The 19,199-nt window shown below is 44.7% G+C and overlaps 1 protein-coding gene across 1 annotated transcript in view; it reads left to right on the top strand.

Annotated features, from left to right (window-relative positions):
* The first annotated feature begins 219 nt into the window (after positions 1-219).
* The window catches only part of LOC133377290 (maestro heat-like repeat family member 5), a 33,979-nt gene continuing 14,999 nt past the window's right edge, over positions 220-19,199 (top strand). The window contains exons 1-8 of the mRNA XM_061611113.1: positions 220-297; positions 2,282-2,400; positions 3,619-3,768; positions 8,121-8,275; positions 12,003-12,150; positions 15,105-15,286; positions 16,331-16,468; positions 18,906-19,020. Coding sequence (XP_061467097.1) covers positions 261-297; positions 2,282-2,400; positions 3,619-3,768; positions 8,121-8,275; positions 12,003-12,150; positions 15,105-15,286; positions 16,331-16,468; positions 18,906-19,020 — 1,044 coding nt within the window. The 5' untranslated portion in view covers positions 220-260. The remainder of the gene's footprint in view (positions 298-2,281; positions 2,401-3,618; positions 3,769-8,120; positions 8,276-12,002; positions 12,151-15,104; positions 15,287-16,330; positions 16,469-18,905; positions 19,021-19,199) is intronic.

The raw sequence follows: 19,199 nt of genomic DNA, 5'->3' as shown, positions 1-19,199 counted from the left end.
CACCCTTGAAGAGAGTCTGGAATAGAAGCTGATGCAAAATGCAAAAGGATGTATCAGCCAGCTTTGCTGACTAAAATCGAATCAGGCCATTTTCTCTCACTGGGCTTTGTGTGACAACAAGGGCTGACTTTGCACCTCTCTGTCTCTCTTTCTCTCTCTAGACAAGCCAGGAGTTTTCCCTGCTGGGACAGCTGGTGGCACTGTTGGCCCTTCACACTGCAGACAGCATAAAGGAGATTGGCCAGCAGTCAGCAGAGGCAATGTACCATCTCCACTACATCATGATGACCAAACTGGGTGAGGAGCATTCTGGGAAATCATGTGTTCCTTGTAAGTCAAAGGTGAGGAATCTGTGGCCCTCCAGAAGTTGCTGGGCTAACCATTGGCCAAGCTGGACAACATCTGGAGAGCCACAGATTCCCCAGCCCTTGTATAAAGCAAATAACCTTTTCAACCAGGATCTGAAAGCAGTCCTAGGAGAGGAATCACTGCTGAGTTGGAATCAAGAACTCTTACTGGCCACAACTATACATTTCCATCTTTTTAAATATATATATAAATATATATAAAATCCTGTACAGCCTTTCAGTTCCACAGTAGAGCTCCCAAGTTAGCTAACAACTTCCATGAAAGTAGCCCAGCCTTAAAACAACAGTAAGACAAGCCTGAAAACAAGCAGTGACAAGAACGGTGAGTAATTAGAACAGGCCATGGCTGGCTGAAACGACAGATCAACATGATGGAAAAGTGCACCTGAACAAAAAGATGTCCAATAGGCACCTATACGGCGTGTGGCAGAGGGAGGGGGCTAGCCTAATTCCCCATAGCAAGAAGTTCAACTTTTCCCAAGATATTGTGGGGAGGGATGTTGCAAGTGGCAGCAGCCTGGCTGCCATTTTGTCTCCTCTCCAATGTCCAAAGCTTTACATCGAGAGAGGGAAATGATACACACACACACACACACACACACACACAAAGGGTGGTGAATACCTGAGGAAAATTCCGCAAAGTGGCCTTTTTTTGACAGGGCAGGAGGGATATGAGAAAAAGGGAAATCTCAGAAATCTTCTCAGGAAAAACAGTCTTCTTACAAATTTTGACCCACCTCCAACTGAAAAGGCCCTCTCTGGCATGCCTTCAGATGGAGGCAGGACAAGCGTCACGGCCGCCTCTTAAGGCCAGCGGGGTGTGTGTGTGCACAGTCACACAGGCCCACAATCTCCAGGTTCCAAGGCATTTTCTCTTTTAGTTTTTTTTAAATTTCTATGCATTAGATTGATTGATTGATTGATTGATTGATTGATTTGGGTTTTATTTTATTACTTGCCCCACCCCCCAAAGCTGTAGGCCAGGGATGCTATTTAAAAATAATGTCTAATAAAAATAATCCATTTTTAAAAAATGAAATCTGCATGAAAAGAATCCCCCTCCCCTATTGCCCTCCACCCAGTACCTGCTCAAAAACTTAAGTCTTGGCAGGTTTTCAAGTCAGTGATCTTCTCCACAGTGTGAGCTAAACAAAGAGGTTTGCGTGGTTCAGCCACCTTTTATGCGCAACACTGCCACAAGCAACTCCTACAATAGCCATTAGTTAGCACTGTTTGAGAACAGAAAAAGACCCAGTGGCCCATCTAGTGCAGCATCCTATTCTCACAGCAGCCAACGCCCCAGAGGGAAGTTCGGAAGGAGAACCTGCGTGCAACCGCAATTCTCCCCACTTGTGATTCCCAGCTTACTGCCTCTGACAGGAGTGGAGGCAGAGCTAGTTGCCATGGATAGCCTTATCCTACATTAAATTGTCGAATCCTCTTTTAAAACCATCCAAGTTGGTGGCCATCTCTGCTTCCTGTGAGAGCAAAAACCAGAGTTTAACTATGTGCTGGGTGAAGAAGGACTTTCTTTTGTCTGTCCTGAATCTTCCAACATTCAGCTTCACTGGATGCCCACAAGTTCTAGTGTTACGCGAGAGGGAGAAAACAGTTCTCTATCCACTTTTCTCCATGCCATGCATAATGTCCCCCCTCCCCTTACTCGCCTTTTCTCTAAACTAAAAAGCCTCAAATGCTGCAACCTTTTCTCCCAGGGCAGCTGGTCCAACCGCTTGGTCATTTTGGTTGTCCTTTTCGGAAACTTTTCCAGCTCTACAGTAGCCTTTTCGAGGTGAAATTTAGATATATTTGGTTTTGATCCATTGTGCAAACTAGAGGTCTTAGGGGGGCAAAACTAATGCTGTGTTCTTTTGCACCACCATCACCACCCCAAAAAATCCTACCCTGCTTAGCTAAGGAGGTAGAGAAAAAGCGGAAGAATAAGAAAGGCAACGTTGTGAAATGGTTCCGAGAAGACTTTTTCATCTCTGGTCCGACCATATTTTACAACAACATCTCAAAAGTGGCAAAGGTAGGTATGGCTCTGGACTGCTGATTGTTAAGACTGTGACAAGGTCCCTTTCGGTGGAGGCTGGCCCATTAGGGCTCATGGAACACTGCCCCACCAACCCAGTCTGCCCTCAGCCAACCTACTTACAACCAATCAGGGGATGGCTCTGCCTGTCATTGGCTGTGGCTCCAACTACTGTTGGCCTCCTTGCATTCTGCCCTACCAGTCCTGGTGGGCACCAGCCACCACTGAAGCCACTGCTTGCTCGCCTGACTTCCTGCTTGCCCTCTTTGGATTCAGAGTGTCTCTCCTAACCACTTCATCCCTCTCCTGTAGACCTTAGAGTTGAAACAGGTCAGTCACATGATACAGCTTTTCCTGGCTGCACTACTTCAAATTGCAGATGGGCACCTGTATTTTTCAAGACCCTGCCCCTTTCGCATGCAGAACTGGAAGCCTCGGAGAAAGGTTCAAGCTGAGACTTCTCCCTGACATGCTAATCTACACAAAGGGATACTTTCAAAAATTATCTCCTACCTGCAGCCTTGCTAGTTCTTGCTAGGGATGCAGGAGTACTCCACCTTACTCAGATTCCAAAGCAGACTCACCTGATCTGATCTGGACAGATCATGACCCAGATCATGACCCAGATCGTATCAATGGTCCACTTCAGAATCTGCAGTTTGGTGCATTCCATTATGAGGCGGTTCAAGGGTTGCACGCTGCCTCCACTCCCCCACCCCCAAAGCTGTTTTCCTTTAACGCTTCAAAAAGACCAGATCCAGCCATTCAGAGCCTGTGGTTAGCTCAGGGAGCCCCTTCCCACCACATGCCTTGGATGCGTATAGAACAAATCCCTCAGGAGTAAAGATGGGGTGAATCTGTCAATTTTAGGTTCTCTTCATTACTCATTTTTCCAATCTTAAGTACATTTCTCTGCATTTCCATATTAGTTTGCAGTTTTTTAAAAAAATTCATGAAGTTTTTTCAGTATTTTAGTGCAAATTTCTCCTAATATACATATCTTTACCTAACCTACAAAATGGAGAGCTGGCTGGAGGAAAGCATGTACACCACCATGAGTTTCTTAGAGGAAAGGCAGGATATAAATGAAACAATAAATACATACATTCAGGGTTAGTGTGCATTTCAAGGCACCCTTGGATTGCTGAAAGAGTGTGACACAGGAGAAGTCCCCTGGCGCACTCACACACTCACTCTTTTTCTTCTTTGTGGCAGGCCTTTGGGGAGCACCTCACACCCAGCCAGATCACAGACCTCGCGCTCAAAGCGATTGACAGCTTGACACATGAAGACAAGGCCATTTCACAGGCTGCGGGAATCCTGCTGAGCTCATTCCTGGAGGAATGTGGGATGGACATGGAAGATGTAAGAAACAAAACGTAGCGGGGGGGGGAGATCAAGCAGGCTTTCTATAAATGGAACCCTCTCTTAAGACATGGAATTAACTGGTGGCTACAGATGAGGGATGGCAACCCTGGACTTAATCCTCAGTGGGGACCGGGACCTGGTGCGAGATGTAAGTGTTGTTGAACCGATTGGGAGCAGTGACCACAGTGCTATTAAATTAAACATACATGTAACTGGCCAATTGCCAAGAAAATCCAACACGGTCACATTTGACTTCAAAAGAGGAAACTTCACAAAAATGAGGGGATTGGTAAAAAGAAAGCTGAAAAACAAAGTCCAGAGGGTCACATCACTCGAAAATGCTTGGAAGTTGTTTAAAAACACTATATTAGAAGCTCAACTGGAGTGCAACCGCAGACCAGAAAAGGTACCGCCAGGGCCAAGAAGATGCCAGCATGGTTAATGAGCAAAGTCAAGGAAGCTCTTAGAGGCAAAAAGTCTTCCTTCAAAAAATGGAAGTCTTGTCCAAATGAAGAAAATAAAAAAGAACACAAACTCTGGCAAAAGAAATGCAAGAAGACAATAAGGGATGCTAAAAAAGAATTTGAGGAGCACATTGCTAAGAACATAAAAACCAACAACAAAAAATTCTATAAATACATTCAAAGCAGGAGACCATCTAGGGAGACAATTGGACCCTTGGATGATAAGGGAGTCAAAGGTGTACTAAAGAACGATAAGGAGATTGCAGAGAAGCTAAATGAATTCTTTGCATCTGTCTTCACAGTGGAAGATATAGGGCAGATCCCTGAACCTGAACTAACATTTGCAGGAAGGGATTCTGAGGAACTGAGACAAATAGTGGTAACGAGAGAGGAAGTTCTAAGCTTAATGGACAATATAAAAACTGACAAATCACCAGGCCCGGATGGCATCCACCCGAGAGTTCTCAAAGAACTCAAAGGTGAAATTGCTGATCTGCTAACTAAAATATGTAACTTGTCCCTTGGGTCCTCCTCCATGCCTGAGAACTGGAAAGTGGCAAATGTAACGCCAATCTTCAAAAAGGGATCCAGAGGGGATCCCGGAAATTACAGGCCAGTTAGCTTAACTTCTGTCCCTGGAAAACTGGTTGAAAGTATTATTAAAGCTAGATTAACTAAGCACATAGAAGAACAAGCCTTGCTGAAGCAGAGCCAGCATGGCTTCTGCAAGGGAAAGTCCTGTCTCAGTAACCTATTAGAATTCTTTGAGAGTGTCAACAAGCATATAGATAGAGGTGATCCAGTGGACATAGTGTACTTAGACTTTCAAAAAGCGTTTGACAAGGTACCTCACCAAAGGCTTCTGAGGAAGCTTAGCAGTCATGGAATAAGAGGAGAGGTCCTCTTGTGGATAAGAAATTGGTTAAGAAGCAGAAAGCAGAGAGTAGGACTAAACGGACAGTTCTCCCAATGGAGGGCTGTAGAAAGTGGAGTCCCTCAAGGATCGGTATTGGGACCTGTACTTTTCAACTTGTTCATTAATGACCTAGAATTAGGAGTGAGCAGTGAAGTTGCCAAGTTTGCTGACGACACTAAATTGTTCAGGGTTGTTAAAACAAAAAGGGATTGCGAAGAGCTCCAAAAAGACCTCTCCAAACTGAGTGAATGGGCGGAAAAATGGCAAATGCAATTCAATATAAACAAGTGTAAAATTATGCATATTGGAGCAAAAAATCTGAATTTCACATATACGCTCATGGGGTCTGAACTGGCGGTGACCGACCAGGAGAGAGACCTCGGGGTTGTAATGGACAGCACGATGAAAATGTCGACCCAGTGTGCGGCAGCTGTGAAAAAGGCAAATTCCATGCTAGCGATAATTAGGAAAGGTATTGAAAATAAAACAGCCGATATCATAATGCCATTGTATAAATCTATGGTGCGGCCGCATTTGGAATACTGTGTACAGTTCTGGTCGCCTCATCTCAAAAAGGATATTCTAGAGTTGGAAAAGGTTCAGAAGAGGGCAACCAGAATGATCAAGGGGATGGAGCGACTCCCTTACGAGGAAAGGTTGCAGCATTTGGGGCTTTTTAGTTTAGAGAAAAGGCGGGTCAGAGGAGACATGATAGAAGTGTATAAAATTATGCATGGCATTGAGAAAGTGGATAGAGAAAAGTTCTTCTCCCTCTCTCATAATACTAGAACTCGTGGACATTCAAAGAAGCTGAATGTTGGAAGATTCAGGACAGACAAAAGGAAGTACTTCTTTACTCAGCGCATAGTTAAACTATGGAATTTGCTCCCACAAGATGCAGTAATGGCCACCAGCTTGGATGGCTTTAAAAGAAGATTAGACAAATTCATGGAGGACAGGGCTATCAATGGCTACTAGCCAGGATGGCTGTGCTCTGCCACCCTAGTCAGAGGCAGCATGCTTCTGAAAACCAGTTGCCGGAAGCCTCAGGAGGGGAGAGTGTTCTTGCACTCGGGTCCTGCTTGCGGGCTTCCCCCAGGCACCTGGTTGGCCACTGTGAGAACAGGATGCTGGACTAGATGGGCCACTGGCCTGATCCAGCAGGCTCTTCTTATGTTCTTATGTTCTTATGTGAAAAGGCATTGGTTTCCATTCTGACCCGTTTGCTGCATGAAGCGCCGTTTTCCTTTTGGTATTCATCTCGCTGCCCACTGCAATGGATTTTTATGTAATAAATTACCTAATTATTGCATTATTCCACACCATTCATTTCCATGCAAAAGAAATACAATGCACATAGGGGAGGAATGTTATTGCTCATTTACAGTTTGGGGATTGAAAATAACAAAAGCGTATACTGATTGTATTTGCCGGATTGATTTCTGTTCTGGTCACGGGATGCATGAGCAAACATTGGTGATTTCCACCCCAATTCTAATCCTCTCAGAATTCCCTGACATCCCTGCTTGCGGGTTGGGGCAACATTCTGGCCCTTGGAGAGCCAGTCTGATGTCATGGATAGAGTCTTGGACTAGGGAGGCCTAAGTTCTAATCCTTAGATACCTCACAGAGTAACCGTGGGCCGGTCACTCTCTCTCATCTTAGCTTGTTTCATAGGGTTCATGTGAGGATAAATGAACTCCTTAGAGGAAGGCTGTGGGTTTAACCCAGCAATCGACAAACAGATGCAGCTTTAGGCCTAAGCTCCAATGTGAAGAGGAACACATTGCTGCCATCGACTGGCGTCTTTCCCAATCATGTTTAATAAAAGATGACGTGTGCCGACGGCAAGATCTCCTCCTCTCCTCCACCCCCATGTGCCATAAATCTGTTCTCGGGGTTCCCTTGACCTTCCTGAGCAGATTTGGGGATGGTTCGGGGTGCACACAGGAGGAGAAGGCACTAGCACAAAAAGTTAATTGAATACCACCCCTTATCACCTTCAGAGTCTCCCCACCTCTGTTCTGCTGTGTTGGCAGATGCTGACCAGAGAGTTGGAGAAAGACACTCTGGACACAGTGGTGACACCACAGCAGGCATCACCTTTCAATAAAAATTACCCAAAGACACAGGAGTAGATGTGGGTCGATGGCAGCCGCGATGCATTCTCCACAGCATTGCTTTGGGCCTCAACAACTGCTGCTTGATTAGCTCCTGGAATTAATGGCATAAGAATTGTTCAGAGGATATATTAAGATCTCTTCAAGTGTGGAATGGTGTATATAATGATTTCATTAAGGGTGTCTTTGGCATCACTCCAGGGGAGTTTAAAGATTTGTGTGTTCTTATGTAGTAAGTGACAGGCTATTACTTTGTGCTCTGTTTCCTGAAGCCACTCAGACCAGTGGTGGATGGTGGCTCCATGTCAGTGGGGCAGTGGAATCCACTCCAGGTTTTAGTTCAGACTTGAAAAGCTGATCACCTTGGCGAGTGCTTGGAAAGTCTGGACTAAAACCTGGAGGAGATTTCACTGCCCCACTGACATGGAGACATGAGTGGCCACTGTCTCAGACTTTTGTCTCTTTTGCTGGCCACATTCAAAAACAGCTGCACAGTTTCCCCACCACTGTCATGCATGCGGATGAGGTGTATCCAGTAGTTAGTAGATACCAGCTCCCTTCATTTTACCATAAGCAATGGACTTACATCAGAACTTAAGAGGGAGATGCAAGCAGAAAGTCCATACCTCAGTGGTAGAACATCTGCCTTGCATGCGGAAGGTCCCAGGTTCAATCCCAGGCAACTGCAGGCAATGTCTCCTCTCTGAAACCTCGGAGAGCCGCTGCTGTCAGTGGAGACAATACTGAGCTTCATGGACCATGATGGTGAGACTCAAATTCCTATGTAACAGGAGAGAAGAGGAGTCAAACTGGTTGCATTTCATGCTGATCTTCTTTGTCTACTTCCAGCTGCCCATGATTATCAAGGAAATTTACCACCACCTCGAAAGGATCATTGACCCAGTTACCAAAGAACAGACGCTGAAAGCTGTGTGCAACCTTGCCTCAAAGCGTCTGAATGGAGTGGTGGACATCCTTCTGGAATGCTCGCTGGAATGTGATGAGTAAGACATGAACCAATCATCCCTCTAATATGTTTCTCTTTTATATAATATAGAATATATGCAGTGAAAAGCTGCACCTACTGTAGATCAAACTCATGTGAAACACACAGGAGGTAGCAGTCCCATTTTTTCCCTGGGCATTCGGCAACTCTATTTTTCTATTCACAAAAACAGAATAAAAATTCTGGTGGGCCACCAACTACGGCTGATAGGCTACAAGTGTAAAAGCCTGTAAGAATCATAGAATCATAGAGTTGGAAGGGGCCTCCAAGGCCATCAAGTCCAGTCCCCTGCTCAATGCAGGAATCCAACTTAAAGCGTACTCAACAGGTGGCTGTCCAGCTGCCTCTTGAAGGCCTCTAGGGTTGGAGAGCCCACCACCTTCTCAGGTCATTGGTTCCATTGTCGTACCACTCCAACAGTTGGTAAGTTTTTCCTGATGTTCATTTGAAATCTGGCTTCCTGCAACTTGAGCCCATTATTCTGTGTCCTGCATGCTGGGACGATTGAGATCCTGGCCCTCCTCTGTATGGCAACCTTTCAAGTACTTGAAGAGTGCTATCATATCTCTCCTCTGTCTTCTCTTCTCAAGGCTAAACATGCCTAGTTCTTTCAGTTCTCATAAGGCTTTGTTTCCAGTCCCCTGATCATCCTCGTTGCCCTTCTCTGAACTCATTCCAGTTTGTCTGCATCCTCCTTAAGGTGTGGTGTCCAGAACTGGACGCAGTACTCAAGCTGAGGCCTAACCAGTGCTGAATAGAAGGAAACTAATACTTCATGCATTCTGTTAATGCATATACTTCATGGGAAATGTTGTAGAGCGCTTGCTTTGCATGCAGGTGATCCCAGGTTCAATCCTCAGCACCTCCACGTAGGGCTGGGAATGTCCTCTGACTGAAACCCTGGAAAGTTGCTGCCAGCCAGGGTAGTCAATACTGAGCTAGATGGGCCAAGGACATAAGGCAGCTTCTTCTGTCTGTATTCTCCATCAGTTCCTAGAACAATGGGCAGGTATCTCTTTGCAGCTGCCTACTTTCACATTGCCCTTCCTCTTTGCCCTGTCATGCCTCAGGATGGGACTTTGTTTTCTGGGTGATGGTGATACTTCTAGTATTCTTCTGCAAACGTTGACTGCAGCAAAGGCAGCAAATAGAGGGGAACCAATACTCTGCAAGTCCCCTCTCCCTATTCTGCAGAGAGGGAGACTGTGACACCCAAACAGCTGAAACTTCTGCAATATTTGTTTTACTCCCCAAAATATTCCCAAAAGAACAAAAGGGGCCATTGTGCCCTTTCTCTCTCCCCCCACAAGACACAAGACAATCGGGGTTCAGGACTGGACATGGTACTGAAACAGCCTTGGTCGCTCTGGTGGATGATATGAGGAGGGCATTAGACAGGGGGGAATTCACCTTTCTTGTCCTCCTGGATCTCTCAGTGGCTTTTGATACCGTCGACCACGGTATCTTGTTAGATCGCCTGGAAGGATTGGGAATAGGAGGCACTGTTTTACAGTGGTTCCGTTCCTTTCTCTCTGACAGGCATCAACAGGTAGCATTGGGGGATGAGGTTTCAGACCCTTGGCCCCTCACTTGTGGAGTGCCACAGGGTTCTATCCTCTCTCCCATGCTATTTAACATCTATATAAAACCGCTGGGAGCTATCATCAGGAGTTTTGGGCTGCGGTGTCACCAATATGCTGATGACACACAGCTCTATCTCTCTTTTAAATCTTCACCGGAGTTGGCTGTGCAGACCTTGTCCAAGTGCCTGGAATCCATGAGTGGATAGATGGGAAGAAACAGGCTGAAGCTTAATCCTGATAAGACTGAGGTGCTACTTGTGGGTGACAGGGGAAGGTTGGGTGTTGTTGACCTGAAGCTTAATGGGGTGAGTCTACCCCTGAAGGATCAGGTCCGCAGCCTCGGGGTTGTTCTTGATTCCAAGCTGTCCATGGAGGCTCAGATTTCGGCAGTGAGCCGGGCAGCTTGGTATCAACTACACCTCATACGGAGGCTGCAACCCTACCTCCCTATTCATCAGCTCCCACTGGTGGTACATGCCCTAGTCACCTCTCGATTAGACTACTGCAATGCGCTCTACGTGGGGTTACCCTTGAAAACAGTCTGGAAATTACAACTGGTGCAGAATGCAGTGGCTCGTTTGCTTACAAGCAGCCGCCGCCGTGATCACATCACGCCAGTGTTATTTTATCTACATTGGCTTCCAGTTGCTTTCCGGGCTCAATTCAAGGTGTTGGTGTTAACCTTTAAATCCCTATACGGTCTCGGCCCAGTTTACCTGAAGGAGCACCTCCAGTACCACCAATTAAGCCGCCCGACTAGATCAGCCACGCAGGGCCTTCTGTCAGTCCCACCAACAAAAACAGCTAGGTTGGTGGGGACTAGAGAGAGGGCATTCTCAGTGGCGGCCCCCACTCTCTGGAACTCCCTCCCGTTCGATCTTCGGCATGCCCCTTCCCTGGATACATTTCGCCGAGCCTTGAAAACTTGGCTCTTTGGACAGGCCTTCGGGATCTCCGGGGTGGGCTAATTTTTCTGTGATTGTTTTATAATTGTTATGAATTGCCCTACATGGTTTTATACTGCTGCATTAGTGTTGACTGCATTGTATTTTATTTTGTATTATATTGTATTTTATTGAATTTTAATGTGTACGTCGCCTAGAGTGGCTTTGGCCAGATAGGCGACACAAAAATGAAATTTATTATTATTATTTATTATCTAATGTGTGGGATGTCAATGTGGCACCTGTGGGTGAACATGTGTGTCTGCCAAGACTTTCCCTGGCACCTGCAGAGTTCCATCCCCCTCCTGACTCCATGACAAGACTTTTTTAAGAGCATGAGAACCTGCTGGATCAGGCCAGTGGCCCATCTAGTCCAGCACTCTGTTCTCACAGTGGCCTAATTCAATCTATTTATTTATTTTTAACAAAATGTATACACAGCTTGATTGTAACAAACCCTCTATGCAGTTTACTAGAAATATTAAAATTATCAATAAAAACAGTTAAAAACGTGTTTAAAATTATGGAAGCAGCAGTAGGTTGAAAAGAGACTAAAATGCATCCCATCTATGCGTCTGGATAGGGCTCCCTAAACGCAGATGTTTTAAGCAGGCACCGAAAAGAGTACAGCAAAGGTGCCTGCCTGATGTCAATAGGCAGGGAGTTCCAAAGTGTAGGTGCTGCCACACTAAAAGAACACTTTCTTACAAGTGTGGAACAAGTATTGTGTGGCACCTGTAACAGTGCCAGTTCCACAGATCGAAGCGGAATTCAACTATTAGATTTAAGCCTAATAGTTGTGGGGTGGGCAATCTTCCTGGAGATTGCAGCTGTGGAGAGAAGGTGGACTTTTTCCTTCCCACCTGCACTCTCCAGAAAGATCGCCTCTCCTCTCCAGTTAGGCTCGATAAAAAGCTAAAACAGGAGAAGTCATTTTATTGGGGACCAGAAACTCCTGCCAATCTACTGCAAATTCACCCAGAAAACTTCCAATAGGTCTCAATCTATGGGCTGCCCACTCTTGCTTTAAATGCCCCATCCTCCAAATCACCAGGGATGGGCACCCCAAAATGTGATTGGGATGGTTGAAGCAGTAGACCTACTGTGGTTTTTCTCTGATAATGCAAGTGGAACATAAGGGAAATACAAAAGTCCTCACTTGTGGGGTTTTTTTTAATTCTGTTTTGAAAACTTGCAGCAGTGTAGCCGAAATATGGAAGGCTTTAGTCGCTGACCCTTATTCCAACATCAAGCTGATGAGACCGCTACTCAAAAGGCTGCAGGATGAAGACCCCCTTTCGGAAGTCACTTTCAGGCGGCACAGCAAGTCTCAAATGCCAATGGCGGTACAAAACCATTCAGCTATCTGATGGGGATATGGGGACTGGGCTTCTGCAGTGGGGGCTGGTGTCCATTGAGACCGGTGGGGCTGAATTACCAAACTCTTCCAAGCTGCACAGCAAGTGGATTGGACTGTGAAAGACCAACCCAAATTGTGTTTGCATTTGTACAAATTTGTGGGGCAGTCCAATATCTCAGAGTGGAGGTCAGGTCTCCTGCTCCCCTGGTGCATTCACTAGAGCTGTCCAATTTCCCTGATTTTTAAAGTTTGATAGAAATATCTGTGGGCTATAGGTACTTTCTTAAACCGCAAGGTTTTTTGCGTATTAGTGAATTTCTCTGCCTTTTAATCTGAGAGGTAAGAAATGGGATCCTGTGCAAGTCTGCTGAGAATGGATTGATCATTTGCATGCTTATTGAGTTCAGCTGGATTTACTCCCGTGCAATCATGTTTAGGATAGGTAAAACTGACCATGGGGAGGGAGGCCTGGAGTGGGCAGGCGAGCAGGAACAAGGAAGAGGGGAGGGGAGGAAGAAGGGAGGAGGAAGGGAGAGGAGAGGGGAAGGAGGGGAAAAACAGGCCTGATCATTTGCATGCTTATTGAGTTCAATGGGATTTACTCCCATGCAATCATGCCTAGGATAGGTAAAACTGACCATGGGGGAGGAGAAGGGGGAGGGGAGAATAGAGGGAAAGAGAAAGAGGGGGCGAGGGGATCAGAAGGAGGGGGAGGGGAGGGGGAAGGAGGGGATTGGAAGGGGAGGTGGAGGGAAGCGCCAAAAGGGAGGTGATGGGAGGGAAGAGGAGGGCAGGGCAAGCTTGATAATTTGCATGCTTTTTGAGTTCAATGGGATTTACTCCCGTGCAATCATGCTTGAAAATGAAATGGACTGCCTTCAAGTAGATTCTGACTTATGTTGACCCTATGAATAGGGTTTTCATGGTAAGCAGTATTCAGAGGTGGTTTTACCATTTCTTTCCTCTGAGGCTGAGAGGCAGTGACTGGCCCGAGGTCACCCAGTGAGCTTCATGGCTGAGTGGGGATTTGAACCCTGGCCTCCCAGGTCGTACTCCTAGGATAGGTAAAACTGACCATGGGGAGGAGGAGGAGGAGGGCAGAGGGAAGGGGAAGGAGGGGATTGGAAGGGGAGGGGGAGGGGAAGGGAGGGGTGAAGAAAGGGGGAGGGAAGGGGCAAGGGGGGATAGGAGGGTTGGGGATGGGAGGTCAGATTTGATCATTTGCATGCTTATTGAGTTCAGTGGGATTTACACCTGTGCAATCATGCTTAGGATAGGTGAAGCTCTTTTCATAATATCAGTATTTCCTTTCAAAATTGCTATTACTTCAATATTTTGAGGGAGAAAAAAATTGGACCGGTAAAAGCAGTGGATAGCAGACAATGAATGAACTCAAACTGATACCACTTGTTAGATCGACATAATGCTTTTGAAGCGGCACCGGCTAACAGATCCCATCCCTGCTTGGGGGGACAGCTGACTCATTGGCCTCTGGGGTCTGCCTAGCAGTATCTTAATGGACCAGCACTGTGAAGTGGGAAATAGTCTTCTGTGTTGAAAAGCTGCTGATTTCTGTAGACCAGGCTAGTCAAAGCAAAGCACCTGCAGGTCTCAGGCTGAAAAAGTTTCCCTACCTCTGGTGTCAAGAGCCTCAACATAATGGTAGCTAAGGCGGTATTCTCTGGGAGATTGTCAATGGACTGTAACTGCTGCAGGAAGTCTGTATTCTCCCCTAAGTAGTTTGGAAGATTGGTGGCATATAGTCGGAGAACGAAGCCCAAATGATCAGACACACTACCTACCTCTTCTTTTTGCATCTTCTTTACCTCTGACCGCACTCCTTTATGTGACCCCCACCCCATGTATATAACTTATGCCTAGCAATTTAGGATTCCTCTTTGCACACCTGATGAATTGAACTGTGGGGGGCTCATCCACACAGCGATTTAGTGTGCGTCTGGTGTTACCTGCATCCCCTTGTAATTTGCATGGTTCACATGATGTTGCAGACAAGCAGAAGCTAGAACGCAGTTTCCCCTTTTAAATCCGTATCAACTCAATCCAATTATAATGCAAAAAGGAAAAGAAAAACCATCTCAGCTGCGCTGTGCTCCTCCTTGTAGGCTCTTTGCTTCAATGTCTTTTTAGTGGGCGGGCTCTCTTTTAATGCCCCATTGCCCGTTCCCTCTCTCTGCCACTTGCAAAAGCCGCTGCAGCCACTGCCTACTTTGCCTTTTCACTCACTCTCCCACCTGTCCGCCTTTCACTCAGGCTGGGACAATGGAGAAGGGGAGGGGGGGTCTAATCAGTTTCATTTTTCTTGTCAATTTCATACTGAGACGCTCTCCCAGCTTGAACCTTGAACCGGAGGGAGTAAACATGTAAAATTAGAGGGCGGGGCCTCAAGGAAACAGCAACTCTAATCCTTCACAGAGAAACACCTACTAGTGTGAATGGAAAACAGCAGATTTGAACAGCAGTTTTCATTTTAAGCAGAATTTATCAAATTCGCACTTTCCGAATCAGTATGAGGACCAAAACGCAGCCATCCTTCAAAATGCTCATTTATTTAGAATTTTGTGATGCACTTCGCCAACCAAACAATATTTACAAAAGTGCATACATGAGGGGAAAGTGTGCATAAAAATGGATGTGAGTGAAAGTAACATGCAAAAATGCATTAGATAACGACAAATGGCTTGCAAAAAAAATGTACATTTGTTAAAACTGCTTACAAAAATGTGTCTATTAGGAGAAATTTGCACTAAAATGTTGGAGAATTTTAATGAGGATTTTTTTTAAAAAAAATGCAAGTTGCTGCAGAAACAGGGAGAACTGAATTTACATTTGGGGAAATGAGAAATGGGGAGAACTGAAAATGACCGATCTTTCCATCCCTAACCTCGGCTGAATGTCAGTCTCCTGTCCTTCCACCTCTAGGCCACCAATGCTTTGTGCCTGATCCTATCCTTACCTGAGGCTGCAGATACACTACAGAACAAGTTCCCCCACCTCCTGCTTGCGCTGGTCACTCAGATCTACTTTGTCATTGGGTCAGGCAGGAAAGGATCCAAGAGGACAAGTCTTGGCACTGATGCCCCTGTGCGTCTCACTCCATTAAGGTAAGAGACCTGCTTGCAACGTTTCGGATGCCCCTCCCTCGGGATGCTTGCAAGCCTGACCCATGGCCCTGAGAGCAGCTGGTTCCACAGGAACCTCACAAGTAAGTCTACGGGGCTCTCCCTTGGCAGCCAGACACCCACATCCAGAGCTTGGAAAAGTTACTTTTTTGAACTACAACTCCCATCAGCCCAATCCAGTGGCCATGCTGGCTGGGGCTGATGGGAGTCGTAGTTTAAAAAAGTAACTTTTCCAAGCTCTGCCCACATCTTGCTCTGATCTTCTTCAGGGGGGAGAAGTGACTCCAGAGGATGCCTGGACCACCATGTTGCTGTGGCAACTACAGCTTAACCATAGTAACCATGGTTACTACGTTGAACTATAGTTCAACTTTAAACAGTATTTTCTACTACTTTGGCAAAGCGGAAGGCACTCTTTAGGACCACCTCACCCATAATGCCTTGCTCTGGAAGGATCCTACATTCCCTGTTGTCATAATTGGATTCAATAGCTTTGTAGTTGCATTTTACTGATTGGTATTTGATGTATTTTAGTGCTTGTGAGAACACTGTTCTACAAAACAGAAAATAGTCTTAGAAAGAAAAATCAGCACAGCCCTCCCCAAATAACATTTGGTTGTGCAGAGATATTCTTCATTTGAACATGGAGGTTCCATTTAGCTCAGATAGCTAATAGACCAGTCTTCCCCACTTCGATGTCCTCCAAGTGTTTTGGACTACAGCTCTGACTACAGTCCCATCTGGGGCCATCTGGGGCTGATGGGAGTTGTACTCCAAAATATCTGAAAGACACTAGGTTGGTAAAAGATATAAAAGACTTTCTCATCTCATCCACTCACCCCCTTTTTTTCTTTTTGCTGCTAGTGGATTGACTTTGGTGTGGTGGGACTCACAAGTTGTGCAGCCTGAAACTGAAGCGGCAGAAACGTGGCTCCTTCCAGATGAAACGGGGGGGAGGTGCATTGTGGTTGGGTCCATCACGCCAAAGGGCTTGTGATGATTCCCCCCCCCCTTCATTTTACACAGCACAGCTGTCCAGGCTCTGAAAAACCTGATTGCCTGTGCCGGCTACATCAGAGAATACAATATTTTGGGGATGCAAGGCTGCTGGGACATGTTGTCAACTCCGGAAACATACTTTGATGGCATTTTTCATTTGGCAAGGTAAGACACTGAACGTTTGGAGGGACTGGCTTTGATCCTAGGTTTAGAATGCCCCAGGTGTGATCCCTGGCATTTCCAGTTCAATGGGCGGCCTGCAAGAGTAGCTGAATCTGAACTAGAAAAAGCAAGAATTCATTGCTTCCACATCTTGCCTTTGGGGCCTTTTCTCACCCTGATCACTCTGTTCTGAATCCTTTTACATTTGCCAGTGTTTCCTAAAACAGGGCTCGGTAGGCATTTTGGGGGGGGGATCTGTAATAGCAAAGCTGGATTATGATCAGTTAAAAGGCAAATTAAGCACTCTTGGGGCTTATCCACTGTTTCCTATTCACTGTTTCCTATTCGGGTTGTCAGCTGATAGTCCTCACTTTACCTTCCCCCCCCCGCTGTTTCCGATTGGAAAAAACACTTCTTTTGTGGCACAGCGAGATTCCCGATTTCAAACAGCAAATCGCATTTTTGCTGGTATCGGAATGAGCGGATTTAACCCGCGAAAATGCGTAACACTGCGCGACGTCATTTGGATGACCGAAAAATAATAAACACACATAGCGCGCTTGTCACACATTTTGCGGTCATCTGGATGAGCTCTTGCTTTGCATAATTTATACTGCCAGTTTATATTGTCTTTCACAGTTAGCTTCCTTCCCACAAGTCATGGTGGTTCAGAGCTATGTGGGGCACTGAAGCTTCCCTTTCCCCTCCAATCACTGAAAATCTTATTCAGCAGCCCTGCTGGATATTATTATTGTTGTTGTTATTGTTATCATCATCATCATCAATAATAATAATAATAATAATAATAATAATAATAATAATAATAATAGAAACAGCCTCCTTAGCTATGGATTGATTTATTTAAATTTATACCCCACCCTTCCTCCCAAAGGAGCCTTGGTTGGCAGACAAGCAAGTGGCAAAACATCACCATCAAAAATAACCCCAGTTTAAAACAACTAAAGAACATCTCAAACCAGTTAAAAACAGTGACATATCCTCACAATGGAAGGATACAACAGTCAGATTTGGCTACACTTGGGAAGAATCAGTGGATGGGCCCTGTGGATTTCATGAAGGCCCCCCCCTTTCCCCATAATTTAAGTTTTGGGCTATACATGCTGTGGGTCTAGCATACCTTATTTACTTATTTATTTCTGGCATTTGTATACCACTCTATGAGTGGCTCACAGTAAATATCATCATTTCAGGAGCTCTGTTTATCCATTCTGTGAGGGGTAAGCTACAGTTCCCAGTTCTCTGGGGGGATCCCATGTGCCCTCAGGAGGTCCACACCAAAAGAGAAACAGTGTGGTGTCACCAACCCTTTGGAATTCCATCCTGTTACATATTAGACAGGCACCATCTCTGTTGTCTTTTTAGCGCCTACTGAAGACCTTCCTCTTTCAACAACAACCTTTTTAAGTAGATCTTTATATCAGTCTGCATCTGTGTTGGAATTACTTTTGACTGTTTTTAAATAAGGAATTGTTTTTAAATGTTTGTATTTTGTTTTTTTTAAAAAAAATAGGGAATTGTTTTTCATTGTTTAATATCTCCTTGCTGAAATATGGGAGGCCTTGAGCTCCCTTCCATCAGCTCTTGAAGATACACTGGTTAAGACCAGATTTTTCCTAATATCCTGACTTGAATCTCCTGCTTTGATGGTTGCTATAAACTGTTTTTAGCTGTTTAACTGTTAAGCTGTTTTCATGGGCTTATTTATTCCACATATTTTAATTATGGATGTTTTCATGTCCTGTTTAACTATGTATTTTAATTCTGGCTAGCTGTATTTTTATTATTATTATTATTATTGTTATTTAATATTATTTATTAGATTTATATCCTGCCCTTCCTCCCAGTAGGAGCCCAGGGCAGCATTAGTTTTATAATTGGTTTTATTCTTGTTATTTTGCTGTTAGCTTTTGTTTCTGAACTGCTGGTGTTTCTTCTTGAAGGCTGCATAATAATAATAATAATAATAATAATAATAATAATAATAATAATAATAATAATAATAATAATAATGATAATAATAATGATAATAATGATAATGATAATAATAATAATAATAATAATAATGATAATGATAATAATAATAATAATGATGATGATGATGATAATAATAATAATAATAATGATAATAATAATAATAATAATAATAATAATATTTCCTTGTTTTTACACTTTTTTGTTTTATGGTTATAACTGTATTATTTGTTTTATAACTATATATTTTATTGTTGTAAGCAGCTCTGGGACCTTATGGGAAATGCCAGGTAAGCAATCAAATATAAATAAATAAATAAATGTTTAAAATTACAATGTAAATATAAAATAAACAATAAAACCAAAGCTAAATAAATGCAACACTTAGTGGTTTGTCTCACTAACCTTCCGGTGTCTGCACCCTTTGTGTCTGCTTTTCATCTTCCAGGACTTTGTTTGCATTCTCCAAAGTTCACCTCAGGATGACTTTCAAGCAGGCCAACACCTACTTGCGTCGCCCTGATGCTAAGGAGAGGACAATTGGGATGGCCTTCTTCACTGAGGTGAGAGTTGGAAGCCAGTAATGCAGGCAGGCTCTCCTGCTATTGGAGCAACTGTGCCCAGGCAGTCAAGATAATCAAGGAGTTTAAGAAGGCCCAATGGGCCGCCATTTATGGCTAGTGAGCCATGCTAGGCATGGGAGATCACTTTGTACAGGACCTTACACAGGAGCTTGAGCAGT

The sequence above is a fragment of the Rhineura floridana genome, chromosome 1 (genome assembly GCF_030035675.1).
Source record: "Rhineura floridana isolate rRhiFlo1 chromosome 1, rRhiFlo1.hap2, whole genome shotgun sequence".
NCBI classification, from domain to species: domain Eukaryota; kingdom Metazoa; phylum Chordata; class Lepidosauria; order Squamata; family Rhineuridae; genus Rhineura; species Rhineura floridana.
The sequence above is the reverse complement of the archived record's forward strand: the minus strand, read 5'-3'. Positions and strand labels throughout refer to the sequence as shown.